Below are 19,925 nucleotides of genomic sequence, written 5' to 3' on the forward strand. Positions count from 1 at the left end.
AATTGCGGAGCAGGCTATTAGCAGCACCAAAGGGGAGGAAGTATAGGGTCGAGTTAGGGCGGCCTCTTTCCCGGCATCATTCTTACGGTTGAGCTAGATGGGGACAAAGATTTCTTCTTGCACTGTGATTCAATCGACCTTGAACTTTGTGACTTTGTGTCAACAACGAAATTCCGCCTCGCTCGTCCCGTTTATACCCTAGCATTCTAGGAAGTGAATACCATACGTAGGTGCAATGCGCTCTGTCCTCTGTCCTCCGTTCTCTGCTGCTGCCTCTCTCTGCTCTGTGTGTGCTCTGCACGAACGACCCTGCACAAAAATACACACCACATCGACCTTACTTTTCCCGCCTCCCCAAAATAAATAGGTACCGCGCCCGCTAGAGATTTGTGAAGTGCCTATGTAGGCAGTCACCTGAGATTCGGCATTTCTCATCCTGGTTATCATGAAGTGACATTGAAGAACCCCCCTCCCTCCCCCCTTAGCTATTATTACCGCCACCTGACCCGCCCATTCCACAATTTGTCGACACTGTGCACCTATGTAGATTGCCTTGTCTGATGTGCCTGTCGTTTCGCAGCACCACCGCATAACAAGCCTTTCCGGAACCTTTCAAAACGCACCAGAACCTTCCTTGCCAGGCTCATCGGGCCGACTTCGAGCTTCCTTTCCGATATCCCCGTGCGCAGCGTCTTCAACAGTCGACCAAGACGTCGTGAATATGGCTCTGAATCGGGGTAGCCGATCGCTGAGGGGCTCCCTTGGGCCCACCAGCCCTCCTTGCAACCCTGTGAGGCCCACCAGGCTCAGGCTCAGCAAATGACTCGGTTAAAGCTCAGGTTAAGGCTGGTGGGGCTCAGGTTACAGCGGCCTTGGCTCACCGTCTAGGATCAAACCGAATACCTATGGCAATTAGGTCTTTCATGCGCGAGTAATCTAGGTAGTCCAACAACTACATATCCAAATGACCATGTAGTGTGGGTGGAGTACGAGGTAGGTGGTTAGGGATTCGTAAATAGACACGGACCATTTTTCGATTCGGTGCGTTTGGATTGTCATGTATATATGCGCATATCACACGCATTTCGTCAGCAGCAGTCCTTCCTCTTGTTGTGCTCCCCCTACCCTTCTTGCTCTCCCTGCGTCCCATTCATCCTTGACTAAGCAAGCTGTGAGTTTGTGGCGTTGGGCCGTCTGCCGTCTATAAATGAGGCTTCATCTCTTGATTCTAGGTTCACGAGGATTGTGATGTAATATGCAAAACACGGCTTGTAAGTGCGTCGCATCGACAAAGGGAAATATGAGGATAAGATCAGCTGGCCAAAGTCGGGTTGAAGCTCTTTTAATCCACCACCCTCTCAGCCGCGGCTTTTTCGATCCGATCGATCACGGCGTCTTCGAGATCCCGGTGGTGCGTCCGGTTAGGTTCTTGTTTCCCCGTCATTGACTGTTGGCCGGTCGTTGCAGCGGCGTTTCGCCGCACGGTCTCTGCAAATATGAATGCGCAGTCCAGTTCGTCAAATAATCGCAAGATGCCGAATAGCGAGTGTGCTAGTGTGGAGATGTCGGGCCCAAGATGGACGTTGAACAACGTGACTTCTGTGTCTTTGGCTACCATTGTCGCGATCGAGATTATTGGCGCAAAGATCGAGTTGGAGATTGCATCTGGAATGGGAGCACCAATGGTTATATCTCTGTTAGCGTTCCGAGACACGGCAGTCAATGAAATCATCTTGACCGGCAGTCCGGCAAAGGGTGGCCAGTGGCAGGAAATGATCCCACCCTTGACTTCGCGAGACTTCTTCCCCTGCCCATCCTCGTTGGAACACGATTGCCAATTGTCGACGAGCTCATCCAGCTTCTCTGACACGCGACCCTTGCGCACGGCGTCCTCAGAAAATAAAACCAGTCGCCCTACCGGCGCATAGTGTCTGTATTTCATTCCTGGCGCGCGAGGTGCACCATTGATGTCGTCTTCGTAACTGACGATGCCGTCGAAATGAGGCACATGCGTGTCTCCCGAGGACACTGAAACCCCAAGAGTAGATTCGTCCATAGAAGACGGCGTCGAGGGTGTCGTAGTCGCGTTTGATCCATCTTGTCTTGAGCTGTCTGCCGCTCCTGCAGTATGCCTTTTATACCCGATCGCCGTACTCGTCCATTTATTGCCAATCTCTCTCCCAACGCATCTCAGCTCCTCCAAGCTCACACCCCCCGGCCGCAAGATAAGCGGCGGATCATGCAAGCCATCCACGACCGTACTCTCCACACCCACCTCACACCCTCCCCCGTCCAAGATGAAGTTGATCTTGCCATTTAGATCATCCAAAACATGTTGTGCCGTAGTGGGACTCGGCCTCCCTGAAGAATTCGCACTCGGTCCCGCAATAGGTCTGCCGGTTGCGGCGATGAAGAAACGCGCATATTTTGATGACGGAATACGGAATCCTATGGTTGACTGGAAGGGGTGCACGTTCTTCGCAAAGATTCCCGACGGGGTAACTGGGAGGAGGATGGTCAAAGGACCGGGCCAAAATCTCTCTACCACTGGCGTGTAGATTTCCGGTAAAGGTTCCCCAGTAACCTGCTCCAGGTGTTTGATGCTAGCGACATGAACGATCAGGGGGTTATCGCTTGGACGGCCTTTGGCAGCGAAAATTCCAGAGATGGCGGGTTCATTGGTCGCATCTGCGCCGAGACCGTACACAGTTTCCGTGGGAAAGGCTACTGGGGGCGCAATGCCTTGCCTAATGGATTCGATGGCGTCCCTGAGTAAAGCTGCATTGTCGGATTTGCTGTGAGGTGGACGAAGGATGTACTTGAGATATATGGCGCGGTATTCTTCATCAGTTGCGTGTTCAGGGATGTCGAGGTCGCGGAGGTCGACTATGCGTGTGTGACAATTCGTGTAGGGCAACGAAGCTAGGTGAGAGCGGTTACTGATTATGCTCCTCATGGTGGTAGTCGACGGCGTTTTGAAAGTGCTTGAGAAACACTTCAGTCTAGACCTAGAGTGGAGATGTGGTCGCAGCAGTTGGTTCATGAAGATTTATCAGCCAGGCCGCCACCAATACGACGAACTCTGACACCGACAGGAGCGTATCTTCAGGACAAGCGGAAAATCTGCAAGTCTCAGCATGTTGAACCAATGCGCACGCCAATTCGAGGGCTCGGTATCAAAGATCCGCTGCACACCCTCAAGAGTCAAATCAGATCATCTCAGACATGCTGTGATACTGGCAAAGATCTTCGGACGTGGATGGTTCCTTGCGATGACAGGCAGAACGGGGAATGACGTTGAGAAAAAACCGTGAAGAAAAAAAAAGCCCGGATCAAACCGAGGCTGATATATTCATCACGTGCACAGCCTTGCCATTTAACGCGGCCTTACGCAGCCTTGTCCTTACGCTATATTTCGTATTCTATGGTTTCTCGTCTATGTATTTTGGCTACTGGGTATACTCCGCTGGTCCCACCATTTGGGGTGAGATACATTACCCTACCAGGAGCCAGTGTCTGCGCATCTTCTAACGTATTCATCCCTCCACCATTCAAGTGGTCACATTGCCCTTTGCCATTAGTTCCGCCACCAAGTTCCAGTACCTGACACGGCTACGTTCCCTGAAAGTCTTGCCCCAGAAAATCATGATCAAAAACGCCGAGGAAGCTGCCATGCCGATGAATGCAGCGGAAATAAAGCAGTTCTGCAAACCAAGGTTCTCGAGCCAAGGAGTAATTCCGTAGCCAATGGCAAAAGACATGGTATTGCGCACTAGAATCACCGTGGTCATCGCATCCGCGCTGATCTCATGATAAGTGTCGATGAGGTAGTTGACGCTGAGAGTTATGCCGAAGCAGGTCGAACCGGCAAGAGTGCCCATGGCGAAGATCAAGCCAAACCAATGGACGTGGTGCGCAGCGCCCACGCCCCACAGAATGAGGGATGCAGGTACAATAATGATGCAGGCTGCAAAAGGCCAGAGACGGTGTTCGGCTTCCATAATGCCATTGTTGCGACGCGCAAGCCTGATCGTGAGCCAATCGCTGAACCGACCAGTAAAGAAGCATCCGACGATGACGCCTATGCATGTGCTGACATATGAAAGTCCCACCATGGATGCTTTGAAATTGTAGGGTGCACCTCCTAGAATGATGCTTGCGGTGGCGTTCAGCACGTTGAACCAGATCTGTTGTGATAGGTTGTCAGCAAGGCACCTAACCGTTTCACCTTGACAAGCTGGACCCAGTGAATGGTTAACTCACAAGATAACTGCCATAGCTAAACCCAGCATAGAAGATGACGGGCCAGCCAAGGTACTTCAACGACCTAATAGCTCTTGACAACATATTCTCCCCTGGAGACGGCTGCCACAACGACATTCTTTGCAGGTATGTTTTGTTGCTTCCATAGACCACGATGCCACTCTCAACGTTGACGGCAGGTTCGTTCGTGACATCTGGCGTCTTTTCCATCGGTTTCTCGTCTTTCGCACCGGCGACCGGCGTTTGGCTGCCACTCGCGGTCTCGACTATTCCCACTGTTAAGCGTGTGTAGTTTGTCTCTTCCATGAAGAAGAAGCAAAAGATCAGAGCCACGCCCAGGAAGATTGTAGGCCAATAGAAGACCCATTTCCAGCCTTGGTCATCGGCGATGAAGCCACAGATGACGGGCGCAAAATAATTGCTGCCAGCGAGGAAGAAAGCGTAGATGCCCATGTACGTTCCTCGCTGGTGAGCAAAGTACACATCTGTCACAGAGATCTCGGGAAGGGCCTCGATAGGTGAAGCAAAAAAACCTCCCACAATATTTTTCGCAATCCATACCCCATTACCCCGGGCATATGGACCCCACATTGTGCAACCGATTGTTCCGCAGATGGAGAGGAGATAGGTCAGACGCTTGCCGTATCGCAAGGCGAATGGTTGCCAGAAAAGCAAACCCCAGCCGGCGAGAAGAAACAAGTATCCCGTGCCTTGGTTCAAGGTGCTAATGGAGACCCCAGAAGCTTCAGAAAGTGGAACAAGCACCGAATAGACAACAGAGTTCGCAATGCCAACCACCAAGGTGTAACTGATGCCAGTCAATATATTGACGGACAATAACAAGGTAGTTATGAGACGTACACATTGACTGTTATGGTCAACATGAGTTTTCGTTTAGGCGACCAGTTCAGGGGATCATCAGGATCGTTTGAAGGAGTGGGCACCAGCACGATATCTTTGTCCCCGGATCCGGCATGTCGGGTATGCATGGTATGTTCGATGTCCACGAGGTGGACTGTCCCAGGGACTGTGTCAACGGGCAAGTCGTAATGCGCCATCTCGGTTTAGACTGTAGAAGCCCAAAGATGAAAGGAGAGGAGAGGACGAACAGAGAAGTGAGGAGAGTGGAAGAAGAGATTCGAGTTGGTGATCTTCATGGGATCGCCATCATGAGGGTAACACTGACTTATGAGTCCGTGCTCCCACATCGCAAAAGTCCGTGCGAGAAGTTCTACGCCACGCCATCTCCGCGTACCAGAGATAGAAGATTCGACGCGCAATCTCGTCGATAAGAGCTGAAGTTCCTTCGAAATAGGCCTAGATGGCCGGTTCTCGACGTGGACTGAAATGATAAAGCCTATGAAAGCACATTGTAGAAAGATAAGATACTGGGATCTCCGCATGTGGTCGGTTGTACCGCACGGATGTACCACCTGGTGCACATGGTTAACGGTGAGGTGGTGGCACGACGATCATGTATCGATGCAGGGGCCGGAGCTGGAGACGAAATAAAGTTGGTTGCCGTTGGAGATAAAACATGCAGGTCAATGGACGCACAGGGACAAGCGCGGCCTCCTGGTACATATTCGGCAGACTGGTGGTGACAAGACTTGATTTGGTGTGGCCAACTATCTTCCTCAACATGGACGAGAGTCGTCGGAACCTGGGTCGAAGAGATTGATCTCCCGCTGAGATATCGGGTCACCGTGGCATCATGAACCCACAAGGCTTCTCTCTCGCACAGTTGCAGGCTATTGTCCTGTGGAGTGGCGGGGGCGCTTGGTCGTTGTCGACAACCTCTCCTGCCCGTTCAGGCAGGGCTGGCTTTTCACAGAGTCTGACTGCCACAGATTTCTGCTGGTGGCTAGTGTCCGGCCATAGTCCGAAAACCTGGTTGCGCTATCCTGTATGATTGGTGTCTGATTGGGGCGGTGGGTTAAGACGCGGCCTTCCCATTTCAAGATCTTAGCCGGAAGCAAGCATCGCGCAATTCCGTGTGATTGACGTTTCCATGTGCTGGTGGAGGAAATGATCCTGGTCGTCCATACCCGAATGGGATCTAGAGGAGTTGTCATATGGCTGAAAGGTACTGTACCAAGAGACTGAACGAAGACTGAAGCGAGACTTCCCTTCCCTGTTCCGACACCCTCCAATATCAGTGACTATCCGTACAACTTCCAAGCTTCCCCGCTTTGAGGCCCGTCCTCAGGGAATCGAGAAGAGATAGAGAATATATAAAGCTGCACACTTCCATTCACAGATACAGCCCATTTTGACCTTGTGATAGTTATATCCTGATTGTTTGGCCGATTTCAAGATGGACCAAGATTGGAGAACTCTGGTTGCAAAGAAACGTGCCGAGGGAGCAAAAGCACTGCCGCAAGAATGGCGGTTGCCCTCAAGCATTCTGGAATCCGTCAATGCCGATGCCGATATCAGCGTCCTCGACGTTCCTGCAAAGTGTGGCCTTCTCACACCAAAGGAGCTTGAGATCACCGAAAAGTATGATGCTGTGGATTTGATAGCCAAGATGGCCGCAAAGGAGCTTTCTTCTTTTGAAGTCACCCAGGCCTTCTGCAAGAGGGCGGCTATCGCCCATCAAGTGGTCAGTAACGGCTCCACATCTCCAGTCGGTGGTCGCTGAGACTTCAAGACGAACTGTTTGACAGAAATTTTCTTCGACAAGGCTCTCGAAAGAGCCAAAGATCTCGATGAATATCTAGCGAGAGAAGGTAAGCCAATGGGCCCGTTGCATGGGATGCCGATAAGTCTGAAGGTACGGTGGAGATCTCCCAACGAGTCTCATTGCTCAACGCTCAGGTTCATAGGACTCCTTCAACCTGAAGGGCACGTATTCAACAATCGGCTATGTCTCATTTATCAACCGACCCGCAGCGGACTTCAACTCTCCTTTGGTTGACATCCTTCTCCAGAATGGAGCCGTGCTTTATGTCAAGACTAACATTCCACAAACGTTGATGACGGCCGACTCCGAAAACAACGTCTTCGGGCGCGTGCTGGTAAGAGTGATGGCTCAGAGTTGCAAACCCCTGGCTTACCTGCTTCAGAATCCTCACAAGCTCAAACTCACTGCCGGTGGTAGTAGTGGTGGGGAAGGGGCCCTTATCGGCATGCGAGGCTCAATTCTAGGCGTGGGGACAGACATTGGAGGATCGATCCGAATACCTGCCTTTTGTTGCGGGACATTTGGGTTCAAGCCGTCGGTTGATCGGATTCCCTTCGGTGGCCAGACCAATCCGGTCCTAGATGGCTGGACAGGCATTATACCAGCGGCAGGGCCTTTGGCGAGAAGCCCTCGTGACTTACGATTGTTCTTGGAAACCGTCATCAACTCGAAACCTTGGAACTTTGACTATACGGCCCTCGCGATGCCATGGCATCCGGTTGAAGAGAAGAAGACTCTGACGATTGGCGTCATCCACGAGTGTCCCTCCTGGCCTGTGCAGCCACCCATCCGGCGAACATTGAAGACCGCAACGGAAAAACTGAAGCAAGCAGGCCACAGCATCGTGATGCTCGAAAACTTTCCCTCGTTCAAAGAAGCCACGGAGCTGTCGTGGAGATTCTTCGACATTGATAATGAGTGCACCGGATTCAAACATATTGAAGCCTCGGGAGAGCCATGGGTCACTTCGGTCAAGGATATGTACACACCGCCGCCTGAAGGTCGACCCGACAAGACACTGGGCGATTTATTTGACATGAACGAACAGCGTCTCAAATTTCGATCCGAGTGGTTGAAGCTCTTTGTAGAGAACAAGTTGGATGTTATTGTGGCACCAGGATCGCACAAAACCGCTGTACCTCATGACACTTTCAGAATGCCGCCGTACACTGTCATGTTCAATCTCCTGGCGGTAAGTGAAAAGCTGATTTGGGTCGGTACCAGGAAGAAGGCTAACAATTCGAGCAGTATCCTGCTTGCATTATCCCATATCTCAAAGCAGACAAGAACGTCGACCTTCCGGACCCAAGGATTCCAGACTGTGAGTGGCTGCTCAAGAGCAGGTTGCAAAGGCATTGGTCTGACATAATGCAGATCTACCAGAAGCTGTCGATAACGCGCCATGTCATATTCAGGTCATCGCGAGATCTGAACACGATGAAGAGCTAATGTCGGCAGTGGAGTTGATATCCGAGGCCCTGGGCTCCCTTTGATACTGCGGAGTCCAAGACAGGCAAAGGGCCGGCGCGGATGAGGGCCAAGATCTGAGTCGAGGATGGTAATGTGGCAGTCCCGTGCTGAAAAGCACATCTGTATCCGGGGCGACGCAGAGGACGCTGAGCCACGACGAGGCGCATCGATCCAGATAGTGGTGGTTCATTCGACCATCAAGAGACAGAATCCCATCGTTTCGACTGGACAGGCGTCAGGTGCAACATGGAGGCTATCTTGATTATCATGGCCGTTATCTATCGTGGTATTCGCTGTGGAAAACGTCCTCGTCCAAATGTGCCTCTAGGGTCTGGGTGTGGGTAGACGAGGTTCCGTAGCTCCGCAACAAATTCCGCTTCTTCCTCCTGCAGAGCCGAAGCCCTGGGTCTGTTAAGTGGGCGACAGACGGGCCAGTCTCGTCAATGCGGGGTGATAGCCCACATCCTTGGGCCTAGAATTCCAAGCGATTCGATCTCAATGATAAGAACTGAAGATGGCGACTTCAGCTTGCCTTTCGGTTTCACCCAATCCAACCTGTACTATCTGGCTTCCTCTTGTCGCATTTCAATGGACGTCTCGAGAATATCGAACCGCCCGCCATGAGATGTTGATCTGCACATAGGCTGCGCAAGCCTATCTTTTGGTATGGCACCTCAATCCACTGCCACTCTGCGGACGAAGACTGGATGTCTGACCTGTGAGTGCAATTGCACCCATTGGAGCCGACTGCAGCTAACAGACCCCTGGGTCGCATGCGACGGAAAAAATGCAACGAAGGAAGGCCTCGGTGCGAAAAGTGCATCAAATCCAACCGAGTCTGTACTTGGCCTGCCGAAGACGATCTGTTCGATCGGCGGCATAGTCGAGCTTCGAGATCTCCGACGTTGCCGCCGCCCGGGAAGTCGCCGGAAAGCATCGACGTACAGGGGCGGCTCTCGAACGACATCAAAGACAGCACAAGAGCCGATGCGTCGCCATTCTTCATATGCCGCGAAATCTCTTTCAACTCGGACCTCTTCAATTCGCCAGTGTTCAAATCCGACCTTGAAGTTGACTGTTTCCGGCACTTTCTCGATGGGTTCCTACCACTCCTCATCCTCTCCAACACACATCCGGGATTTCAGTCCCAATTTATCCCGGAGGTGGTGGAGATGCTTCTCCAATTTGAGGGTATGAGAGACATTGCACTGGCTTGTGGCGCGTCGCGTATGCATCTACTCACCGGGAATGTTCAAATGAACGAGGTGGGGATCAGATACTATGCCCGTGCCGTCTCTGAGGTCAATCGCTCTCTCAGCATGATCGACTGGGGGCGGGACGATTTCAATGACGCTCTGTTAGTGGCCATCATCTTTCTTTACATCCACGGAGTGAGTTCCCCCCGCTTCATTCAAAGACGCCAAATGATCAATTTGATTGACCGATGTTGTATGCAAACAGGTGTTCAGTATCGGGACCAACAAAGACATTGGGAAACATGTGATGGGAGCGATCCAATTGATGAAACTCCGATGCACCCATTCACGCAGACCGCCAATGCCACGCCCGATCCATCGGATCATCTGGGAGAGCATCCTTTATCAGGTCTTTCGGCAAACAGTCAACCGGCCCTTTGCAGTAGACTTCCAGCCTGATTTTGAGTTCTGTGCACGGGCGGAAGAGACGCTGCAGTCGTTGACCTTCCCTGATGCCTCGGCAGCCGATAATAGTCCCGTGATCGGTTTTCCTTTGGCACTCCAAAAGCTGATTATCGAGATCGTCCAACTCTGCAAAAGTCCAGCGAAGCCTGAGCCTGAATTACTGGAAGTCCTTGGACGTCAACTGGGGTACTGGGAGCAGACCATCCTAGAAGAGGGGCACTGCGTGAACGAAGAGGACTCGTGGTTGACGAAAACACCGGCTGAACGAGCTCGCATCTTCCACCAACACTCGACGAGCTTGCACATTCTCGCCGCATCACTTCTTCTGGATTGGGTCTCAAGATCACATGAGGTGTACGAGACTGAATCTCCGCTTCCACCCGCGGGCGATACATGGCAGGTTCGCAGAGGATTGGAGATCATGCAGTGTCCGCAAGCCAATGAGGAATGGTCGAGATGCTACCTGGGGTCGTGGCCGACCTTGATATTTGGGTACGCTGTCGACAAGCCTGAGGACATTGCATTGATTCGAAACGACTTGAGACAACGGTTCCACAAGCTGTATTCGGGGGAGGAATTGCTGTTCCTGGAGGAACTGGAGTCAGTCTGGCGCACAAGGGGGGTGTCCTATCCGGAAACATGAAATGGGGGCATGCCCGCCATATCTCGTAGTTTATGGGGGGCGGAGGTGTCACATACAGTTTGCTTTGGTACCTGAGGCAGGGAATATGGATGGTTTGCGGGAATGGCACCTGAATGAACGCGGGTCGCGTCGCCGCTCGCCATCCGCTTGTTGTTGCCCTCGCTGCTTTGACAGCCGAGCAGCCAAGTGATAGTGTCATTAGAAAGGCGCCTCGGCAGATCTCGACGGAGATCCACAAGCATCTTCCTCTCTCCCGCCCTCGTCTCATCGTCCTCCATCTGACCAGCCGAGTAAAGAACCTGACTGGCTTCCCGTTACACAAATGACGCCCATTGCTCTTGGCTACTCCTCCCGTGTATGCGCAAGCCAATGAGAACACACAGCTGTCATCGCCGCTTGAGAAAGACGCCCCCAGATGCTCAAGCGGCCAAAGATGGAGGACATGGGCACATGCATGCTGACAGTTGTTACTTTAGTCAACACTTTCCTTGCCGAAACCTGAGGGGTGCCACGGTTGCGATGCTGTGCCGTTGCCGTCGTATTCAAGATGATTAACCCCTGCACCGGTCATGGTGATTGCGAGGCACACCAGTCATCTCTGCCCTTATATTCGTCGGTTTGTCTGCCTGCCCTAGCAGCGAGAGCTTTAATTGATTTTGCATTCAAACTTCGACACGAACGGAAAGAATTGACACTCGCCATGGTATAAAAGGGGGCCGTTGTATGCCTCTCCATTCCTGCTCTGTATCGACATTCAGATCAAGAAATTTAATGGTTAGCAGGAAAAGAAAAATGGCGTTCTTCCAAGCTGCTTCCTGGCACGAGGGAGAAGTCGCGATTCATAAACGAACTCGTGTGGGCGGCTATGACAATCCGACTTCACCATTTCTCACCCCTCGGGCTGCGAGCATGATCCAACGGTACCCCATGATGGCTATAGGAACGCTCGATGATGATGGCAGGCCTTGGTGTACAGTCTGGGGCTCCGACCATCTCCCAATCGCGCAGCCGGTGGCCCAGAGCGTCATGGGTGTCCGCACCACCGTCGATGCAAGCTTCGACCCCGTTGTTCAGGCAATCTACAAAGGCAAGGACGACGGAGAAGTGATACGAGAGGAGGGCAAAGGGAGGCTCATGGCCGGCCTTAGCATTCATCTCGAAGAAAGAGGGAGAGTCAAGGTGGCTGGGCAGGTCGTTGCCGGTGCCCTAACCGCGAATGACGCCGTTGCGGATAGCAGTGAACCGAAGGACGATCTGCAGTCAGGCAAATCGGGCGAAGTCCAGCTCGTCGTCAAGATCGACCAAAGCCTCGGCAACTGTCCAAAATATCTCAACAAGAAGCACGTCGTTGCCGCTGATCCCAAGCCAAGACTATTGTCTTCTTCACCACACCTCACTCAAAAAGCTATTGATTTAGTGCATAATGCCGATCTGTTTTTTGTCGCCTCCGCCCACAAGCATGAGGACATGGACTGCAATCACCGTGGCGGCCCGCCGGGTTTCGTCCGCGTGCAGCAGCCTACTAATGTGGACGAAGGCAGCACTATTGTGTGGCCGGAATATAGTGGGAACAATCTTTATCAAACGCTCGGCAATCTCGAAAGCACTCCTCATGCGGGCCTGGTGATCCCGGACTTCGAGACCGGTGATGTTCTTTATGTGACCGGGGACACCGAGACACTTGTCGGGGCCGCAGCGAGCAAAGTCATCGCAAAAAGCAATCTCGCGGTAAGCCTGAAAGTGACGGCGGCGCGGCTCGTTGAGAACGGGTTGCCTTTCCGGGGCAGACTGATGGACGATGCGTCTCAAGGCCGCTCTCCCTATAATCCGCGTGTACGATACTTGACCTCAGAAAAAACAGACGCTTTCGGGAAGACTCCGGGTGACGGACCACCTACCACCGCAAAACTCATCAAGAAGACAAAGATCACTCCAACTATCACGCGATATCGCTTCGCGCTTGCTGATCCTGGAATATTCGGCCCCTGGAAGCCAGGCAAATACGTCGCGATGGATCTGGCAGCCGAGATGGACATGGGGTATTCGCACATGCGGGACGACGACCCGACGAGTCTGAATGATGATTACATTCGCACTTTTACCGTTTCATCTATCCCAAACTCGCTGGGCCTGCACGGGGAAGAATTCGAAGTCACGGTCCGCAAGGTCGGCAACGTCACCAAATGGCTAGAATGGCAGCGCGAGGGTATGTGTGAGATCGGCATTAGGGGCTTTGGCGGAGAATTCGTGTTCGCACCGCACTCCAGGAATGCCTTCATCGCCGCTGGAATTGGGATCACGCCTTTACTGGGACAGATGGAAAGCCTGGATCTCGACCAACTAAAGGTCAGCTGGAGCGTGGGGATCCGTGACGTCGCCTTGCCTTTGGACGTCCTTACGCAATATCCCAGACTGAAAGACTCACTCACAATTTGTCTTACTGGCGACGAGTCACTGTTGGATGGTGATGGTGGAAAGGAGAAGGCGAAGTTGCAGGAGTTACTTGACACCGGTGTGAAGGTTCTGAGGCGGAGGGTCACAAAGGAGGATTTGGTGATTTGGGAAACAGAAGTGGACAATTGGTATCTATGCACAGCGCCGGCGTTGAGGAAGATTGTGCAGGAGTGGATGCCAGGGACCACGATTGTTTACGAGAACTTCGACTACTGAGGTAGCAAGCAAGGTCGAGCCTGGGAGGTTTCTCCTTCTGTCTTCAAACCTCATCTGCCGTAGCAATGCCATCAGGATATAGACAACAAAAGTGTCCTGTGATAAAGATGCTGGTTTGTTCTGCGACGCCTTTGAGAACACATACGAAGCATCGCTCCATTATCCCAGTCCATCCATCCATCTCTCCCCTGACCGTGCCGGTCCCCCTTTCCTTCTCCGTCTGGGTCAAAAATCCTCACACCTGGCCACGAACAGCGCGACGACCTCGTACGGATGCGCCTTTCTCAACACCTGCACGGCCGTCCTGCACGTCTGGGTGCCCACGACCACCATCTCGACGCGATCCTCCTCGACGTACTCGACCTGCCCGGGCGCGCCGATGTGCGGGTTCGCCGCGGCCGAGGGCTTGAACTGGCCCGTCCCACGGCTGATGAACGCCGTGTCGGTGTACAGCGCGGGCCCGCCGTCGTCGTTCGGCCACGTCCCGGCCCCCGTCGCCCACAGCGCCGAAAGGCACGCCTGTGTGTTCGCGGGCGGTACGTAGAAGGTCAGCTTGTAGATCGTCTTGTCATCTGTGCTGCTGGTGGTGGCGGCGGTGGTGGTGCTAGTAGCTCCTGTATGGCTGGACATGGTTTGCAGAGAGCGTCCAAACACAGACCTCGCTGGCGATGAAATCGTCTTCGGTCGGTGATTGCGCGAACTCGGAAATGGGCAATGATGTCGAAATGCTCGGCACGCTGCTCTCGATGGTCGGCGTCCCAGTCGTAAGGTTTGGACCGTTGCCTGTTGAACGTGGACCTGAAGTGTAGACATTGGAAATAGGACGAGGTTGTGAAAGTAGGCAAAACGCAAACGCAACGGCAAGGGCCTGGAAGGCTTCACGGCACGTCAAGAAGTTACGAAGTCACGACCAAGTTAGCTCCCTTGAGCACGAGGGGGAAAATGTGCTTGTGTGAACGTTTTTCAATGCGGTTTCTTGTGGTATCTAGTTTTCACAACTCTGCCTTCCGTGATACAAAGAAAAAGGGAGAAGACCAACGCCCTTTTGCATGTCCGACCTGTTCTTCCGTAGGCCGAGCACGTCTAGATGCTTGTAATCAAGTCCTCAATTCATAACGCTGGTACAAAAATCATTCCAACCCACAGACGAGATATGACGTCCCGCTCTCACAGCTCATCGTGTCCCGCTGGCTCGTCATCATCATCTCCGTAGTCTGGCATGCCACCTGCACCACCAGCTCCTGCGTATAACTTGCTGCTAATAGGATATGCGACTTGAGAGAGCTTCTCGAATTGCTCGTCAAAATCGTCCTTGTCCGCGGAATCAGCGTTATCACTGAGCCAGTCTTGCGTCTCCTTGATTGCGTCCAGAAGAGTCTCTTTATCTTCGTCGTCGATCTTGCCACCGAGCCCATCCTCGTCATTGACTTGGTTCTTTAACGACGAGGCATAGTTCTCCAACTTGTTGCGGGCGTCGATTTTGTCCTTGATGGCGCGATCCGCCTCAGCAAACTCCTCGGCCTCTGCGACCATTCGGTCGATTTCGTCCTGGGTGAGGCGTCCCTTGTCATTCGTGATGGTAATCGACTCTGACTTACCAGTGCCTTTGTCGCCAGCTGAGACCTTGAGAATACCGTTTGCGTCGAGTTCGAAGGACACTTCGATCTGAGGGACACCACGAGGAGCCGGAGGAATACCAGTGAGTTCAAATTTGCCTAGGAGGTTGTTGTCCTTTGTCATTGCTCGTTCGCCTTCGAAAACTTGAATCAACACCACGGGCTGGTTGTCGGCTGCCGTACTGAAGATTTGAGATTTCTTGGTCGGGACGAGAGTGTTTCGGGGAATGAGTTTGGTCATGACTCCACCGGTAGTTTCGATGCCAAGAGTAAGAGGATTGACATCCATGAGAATGAGGTCTTCGGTGCCGGTCTCGCCGGAAAGGACACCACCCTGAACGGCTGCGCCATATGCAACAGCTTCGTCCGGGTTGATACCCTTGCTTGCCTTCTTGCCACCAAAGAATTCTTCGATCATTGACTGAACCTTGGGGATACGGGTAGAACCACCAATGAGGACAATGTCATCAATCTCGGATTTCTTGACCTTGGCGTCTTTCAAAACTTGTTCGACCGGCTTGAGCGTCTTCTTGAACAGGTCCATATTCAATTCCTCGAACTTGGCTCGGGTCAAGGTCTCAGAGAAGTCCTTTCCATTGTGGAAAGCTTCGATTTCAATTCGAGTCGACATTTGAGAAGAGAGAGTTCGCTTAGCTCGCTCGACTTCGCGCTTCAGCTTACCCATAGTCTTGAGGTCCTTGCGAACATCGACATCGTTCTCCTTGTTGAATTTCTTCACAAAATAGTCGATCACTCGCTGGTCGAAGTCTTCGCCACCAAGATGAGTGTCACCAGCGGTAGCCAAAACCTCGAAGACGCCATCTTCAATCGAAAGAAGGGAAACATCAAAAGTCCCACCACCAAGATCGTAAACAATGATTTGACTCTCTTTGCCCTTCTTATCGAGACCGTAGGCGATAGCTGCGGCAGTAGGCTCGTTGACAACACGCAGAACAGTCAAACCGGCAATTGTGCCAGCATCCTTGGTGGCTTGTCGCTGGGCGTCATTGAAATATGCTGGGACGGTGACAACTGCGTGGGTGACTTTCTTGCCAAGGTATGCCTCCGCGACTTCCTTCATCTTACCAAGAACCATGGCGGAGATCTCTTCAGGGGTGAAGGTCTTCGGTTTGCCCATAACTTCGACATTGACCACAGGCTTGCCATCTTTGCTGGCGACTTTGAAGGGGAAATGTTTCAGATCTCGCTGAACATCCTTGTCGTCAAATTTGCGACCGATTAAACGTCTGGAGGGAGGGGCATGTCAGTAAAGCGCAGGTACAATGGAAGAGGCCAGAAGATGCTCACTTGATATCAAAGATTGTCCTGGTAGGATTCGAAGCATATTGATTCTTTGCTGCGTCTCCTACTAACCGCTCTTCGTCGGTAAATGCCACGTATGAAGGTGTTATTCGATTTCCCTGGTCGTTCACAATGATCTCGACTTTTCCATTCTGCATCACACCGACGCAGGAGTATGTTGTGCCCAGATCGATACCGATGACGGTGCCATAGTTAGTGTCTGAGTCATTTAGGGGCGTTTGATCCTGAGCATTCACTCTCCCGATCAAGGCCAAGGGACAGACAAAGATGAGGAGGAGGTAGAATAGAGTTGTCCACTGCAGAGCAGCGGAAGAGGATCTGTGAGGCCGACGCTGGACGTTACCGGACGCCATCTTGTCAGTGAGGAGGGAGGAGGAGAAAGGAGAGGTAAGGAAAAGAGTGATGTGTTGGTGATTGGGAGGAAGATCGAAGAGGGTGGTGGAGGGAAATATTTATCCAGGGACGCAGTTATCGATACGCTGTCCTTTTCCACGATCTTGACTGGCGGGGCGGTACTTTGTTCGCCGCCGACACAATGGGCGCTTGGCCCCCCTGGTGCCCCCAGCCTTGGCGGTCAAAGGGCTAAGGAGGCGGCTCACCATGCTCACTAGGCTCACTAGGCGCACTAGGCGCACTAGGCGTTTGAACACGCTGTTTTGGCCCCTGAATCGATGCCAGCCTGGCCTCTATTCTCTTCTTTGCAGATCCAAAAAGTGCCACCACCTTCCATTCCCAAAAAGACAATCTAAATTTGCATTTGGTCTCCTACAAGTACAGAGCCAAACAGAGAGAGCCACCAGGGCCAGCCACCATGACTCAGGACGAAATCCACATGTACAAGTGCGCACGAGTGCAAGTCCTATTCCGAGAAGGCTGTCTCTTTAGTCTGCTTCCATACACCCCATCTGCTATGACCAAGAGTGACAAGACGCATCAACTCGCTATATGTTCGAATACCTACCCGCGCTGGACCAAATGAAAGGAGCACCAAAGGCGGCCCCTGTTAGAAGCATTACCAAGCACCAGTAGCATACTGTATGTACAGGGTACTCGGTACGTCATTCTTTACTACGCCATCCCCGCATCATCATCGCATAGCTTGCGTATTACCACATTCATGTTTTGAGCGACGATGTGTTTCTCTTATCCATATTACTCCGTCCATGGCATGAGTTTCGTCTTCATTCTGGTTCGATCACTCCCCTACAACAGTCGCTGTCTTCCTTCTTTCCTTCGCCTTCCATCTCAATTCCCACCCAGACCCTTCGCCGTCTCCCGCCGCGCCATGGGCTCTGTAGACACCTCGCTGCACCCCCATACATCGGGCCGAGCTGCGCGCTTCGCAGATGTACACTCGTCCCCAAACCCATTGATTCTCTACGGCGGCTGGTTCTGCCCGTTCGTCCAGCGCAGCTGGATCACCCTGCACGAGAAGAACATCGCGCATCAGTATTTTGAGATCAACCCATACCGCAAAGACCCCGAATTCCTCAAACTCAACCCTCGAGGATTGGTCCCAACGCTCGCCGTCCCCCTCGACAAGGATGGCAAGCAGCAAAAGCCCCTGTACGAGAGTCTCGTGATCTGCGAGTACCTAGACGAAGTATATAACGACCCCCCCAAGAACGGCCCTAATCTGCTGCCGAGAGAAGACGCCTACTTGCGCGCGAAATGCCGCATTTGGATCGACCACATCTCGACCAGGATTGTCCCCGCCTTCTACCGCTTCATGCAACATTCCGACTCCAAACCATACAGTCTGGAAGAAGCAAGGGCAGAATTCCTCACCCACATCAAGACCTTTGTTAAAGAATGCGACCCCCAGGGACCATACTTTTTGGGTGAGCGATTTAGTCTTGTAGACATTGTGCTCGCGCCTTGGCTGTGCAGGATGTTTCTTTTTGACGTGTACAAAGGCGGAGCAGGTGTACCCGAGGAAGGAAAGGGAGGTGACGATGAAGAGGTGTGGCAGAGATGGAGGAAGTGGGCAAAAGCAGTGGGAGGAAGGGAGAGCGTGTTGGACACTTTGAGTGAGAGGGGCCAGTATGTTGATGCCTACCGGAGGTATGCAGAGGACACCACGCAGAGCGAGGTCGCGAAGGCCACGAGATTGGGAAGAGGATTGCCATAGACAATGTGGAGAAGGGAGGGACATGCTGAAATGAACGGTCCATGGCTTTTTCCTTCGCTCCAGAGCTTCTGGTCCAGGAATCAATCCGCTTCTCAGCCGTTGACAAGTATTGGAGACCTTCTCGTATGCAAATGTAGAACAACCCCTGCCGAGCCCCGTCCATGTACGTCCCCAGCCTGCCCCGAGGCCATCCAGAGACTTATCACCGACCAACGCTTTTCGACCGTCTACCGCTTACCCTCTCCCCTCAGATCTCCACCAAGCCCATAACCCCTAATCTTCTCCCACTCGACCTTCTGCCTCGTGACGGGCAACTGCCGCCTTAAGGCCTTGAAGCTCGTCTCATTCATGCCCACGATCGTCCTATTCACCTCTTCCTGGTATTGTTTCTCGATGGCGGCAATTTTCCTCACGACACCATCACCACCGCTGCCGCCGTCGACGGCCACGTTTGAAAAGTCTTTCTTCGTTGACAGCGCGACATTGCCGTCTTCGTAGTAGTGCACATTCACCCTAATGCTGCCAGACAGCGTGTTCGCCGAGGGGTTGTAGAGAAGCGCGGTCCTCCAGCGGCCGCTGAGGAAGTTCTTGGGCGACGCTTTCAGCGACGATATCAGCACGGCAACCTGCGAGTCATCGGGCGTGGCGCATACGCTGTATGCCGAGGGCGAGGACGTAGGAGGGTAGTGTTCTGCAAAGTGTGCGGAGAGGTGCTTCAGGATCGACGAGACGAGGTCACTGTGTTTTGTGTCGTGGGTGTAGGACTGCGGTGCCGAGGCCTTTGAGGTTGTGTGGTCGAAGGAGAAGGAGGTCGAGGACTGCGTGTCATAGTATTGGCCCGAGGAGAGTCTGTTGTAGGAGGATATTAGGACCTGTAGTTAAAACCAGGGCTCGTGGTCAGCTTCCAGGGACGTTTACAGCCATAGTTTCAATGGAGATTTCTTTTCTCGTGAGAACTGAACGGATCCTTGTCTAGAGGGGGGAGGTGCAGAATAGAGCTGTTTTTCCATACATAGTCGCTTGCCCCAGGAAGTTTCGTAGCCACCATCTGCTCTTCATTGTACTTCTCGAACGCAGGCTTCAGCTTGGCAATCAGGGTTGGGTCGTCGTCCGAGGCGAGGGCCTTGATGTCTTTGATCACATCTTGTAGTTCGCCGGGAGGCGCGCCTTCAATAAACGACGAGGTGATCTCTACCGTCGAGCTCATACCGGTGGACTAGAAGGATGTTGCAAGGCTGGACAGGGTTGTGGAGGATTCTCCGCTACGTTCGTAACAATGATATTGTTAGTATCCTCGTGGAGGGGCAGATTTCGAGGCTCGTGCCGCAGCGGGAATAGACTCGGGAGTGTCAGACACCGGGAGGAAGCCTGGTGGCATTTCGAGGCGTAGCCTCACTAGCCTGGCGCGGGGCTATTAAGTTGTCCCAAAGAAGCTACAAATTTTGGAGTTCGAAGTTTGTGC

At 52.7% G+C, this 19,925-nt stretch overlaps 9 protein-coding genes across 9 annotated transcripts; 4 read left to right on the top strand and 5 right to left on the bottom strand.

Moving 5' to 3' along the window:
- Positions 1-1,342: 1,342 nt before the first annotated feature.
- On the bottom strand, positions 1,343-2,956 carry Z519_05966 (Sua5/YciO/YrdC/YwlC family tRNA threonylcarbamoyl adenosine modification protein; the record flags this gene model as incomplete). The annotated part of the gene is made up of 1 exon (XM_016763706.1): positions 1,343-2,956. The coding sequence occupies one exon, from the start codon at positions 2,954-2,956 to the stop codon at positions 1,343-1,345; it is 1,614 nt and encodes a 537-aa protein (XP_016620030.1).
- Positions 2,957-3,551: 595 nt separating this feature from the next.
- On the bottom strand, positions 3,552-5,321 carry Z519_05967 (uncharacterized protein; the record flags this gene model as incomplete). The annotated part of the gene is made up of 3 exons (XM_016763707.1): positions 3,552-4,187; positions 4,264-5,071; positions 5,125-5,321. 3 exons carry the CDS (start codon positions 5,319-5,321, stop codon positions 3,552-3,554), a joined length of 1,641 nt encoding a protein of 546 aa, XP_016620031.1.
- A 1,259-nt stretch (positions 5,322-6,580) lies between these two features.
- On the top strand, positions 6,581-8,442 carry Z519_05968 (uncharacterized protein; the record flags this gene model as incomplete). The annotated part of the gene is made up of 6 exons (XM_016763708.1): positions 6,581-6,868; positions 6,917-7,039; positions 7,092-7,283; positions 7,332-8,141; positions 8,198-8,270; positions 8,324-8,442. The coding sequence occupies 6 exons, from the start codon at positions 6,581-6,583 to the stop codon at positions 8,440-8,442; spliced, it is 1,605 nt and encodes a 534-aa protein (XP_016620032.1).
- Positions 8,443-9,192: 750 nt separating this feature from the next.
- On the top strand, positions 9,193-10,723 carry Z519_05969 (uncharacterized protein; the record flags this gene model as incomplete). The annotated part of the gene is made up of 2 exons (XM_016763709.1): positions 9,193-9,810; positions 9,881-10,723. 2 exons carry the CDS (start codon positions 9,193-9,195, stop codon positions 10,721-10,723), a joined length of 1,461 nt encoding a protein of 486 aa, XP_016620033.1.
- Positions 10,724-11,515: 792 nt separating this feature from the next.
- Z519_05970 (uncharacterized protein) lies at positions 11,516-13,393 on the top strand (the record flags this gene model as incomplete). The annotated part of the gene is made up of 1 exon (XM_016763710.1): positions 11,516-13,393. One exon carries the CDS (start codon positions 11,516-11,518, stop codon positions 13,391-13,393), a length of 1,878 nt encoding a protein of 625 aa, XP_016620034.1.
- Positions 13,394-13,618: 225 nt separating this feature from the next.
- Positions 13,619-14,023, bottom strand: Z519_05971 (uncharacterized protein; the record flags this gene model as incomplete). Its single annotated transcript, XM_016763711.1, has 1 exon — positions 13,619-14,023. The coding sequence occupies one exon, from the start codon at positions 14,021-14,023 to the stop codon at positions 13,619-13,621; it is 405 nt and encodes a 134-aa protein (XP_016620035.1).
- Positions 14,024-14,560: 537 nt separating this feature from the next.
- On the bottom strand, positions 14,561-16,685 carry Z519_05972 (chaperone DnaK; the record flags this gene model as incomplete). Its single annotated transcript, XM_016763712.1, has 2 exons — positions 14,561-16,256; positions 16,318-16,685. 2 exons carry the CDS (start codon positions 16,683-16,685, stop codon positions 14,561-14,563), a joined length of 2,064 nt encoding a protein of 687 aa, XP_016620036.1.
- Positions 16,686-17,617: 932 nt separating this feature from the next.
- Positions 17,618-18,463, top strand: Z519_05973 (uncharacterized protein; the record flags this gene model as incomplete). Its single annotated transcript, XM_016763713.1, has 1 exon — positions 17,618-18,463. One exon carries the CDS (start codon positions 17,618-17,620, stop codon positions 18,461-18,463), a length of 846 nt encoding a protein of 281 aa, XP_016620037.1.
- A 227-nt stretch (positions 18,464-18,690) lies between these two features.
- Positions 18,691-19,670, bottom strand: Z519_05974 (uncharacterized protein; the record flags this gene model as incomplete). The annotated part of the gene is made up of 2 exons (XM_016763714.1): positions 18,691-19,335; positions 19,476-19,670. The coding sequence occupies 2 exons, from the start codon at positions 19,668-19,670 to the stop codon at positions 18,691-18,693; spliced, it is 840 nt and encodes a 279-aa protein (XP_016620038.1).
- Between the last annotated feature and the right edge of the window lie 255 nt (positions 19,671-19,925).

This window comes from Cladophialophora bantiana (genome assembly GCF_000835475.1).
Source record: "Cladophialophora bantiana CBS 173.52 unplaced genomic scaffold supercont1.8, whole genome shotgun sequence".
Taxonomy (NCBI): Eukaryota; Fungi; Ascomycota; class Eurotiomycetes; order Chaetothyriales; family Herpotrichiellaceae; genus Cladophialophora; species Cladophialophora bantiana.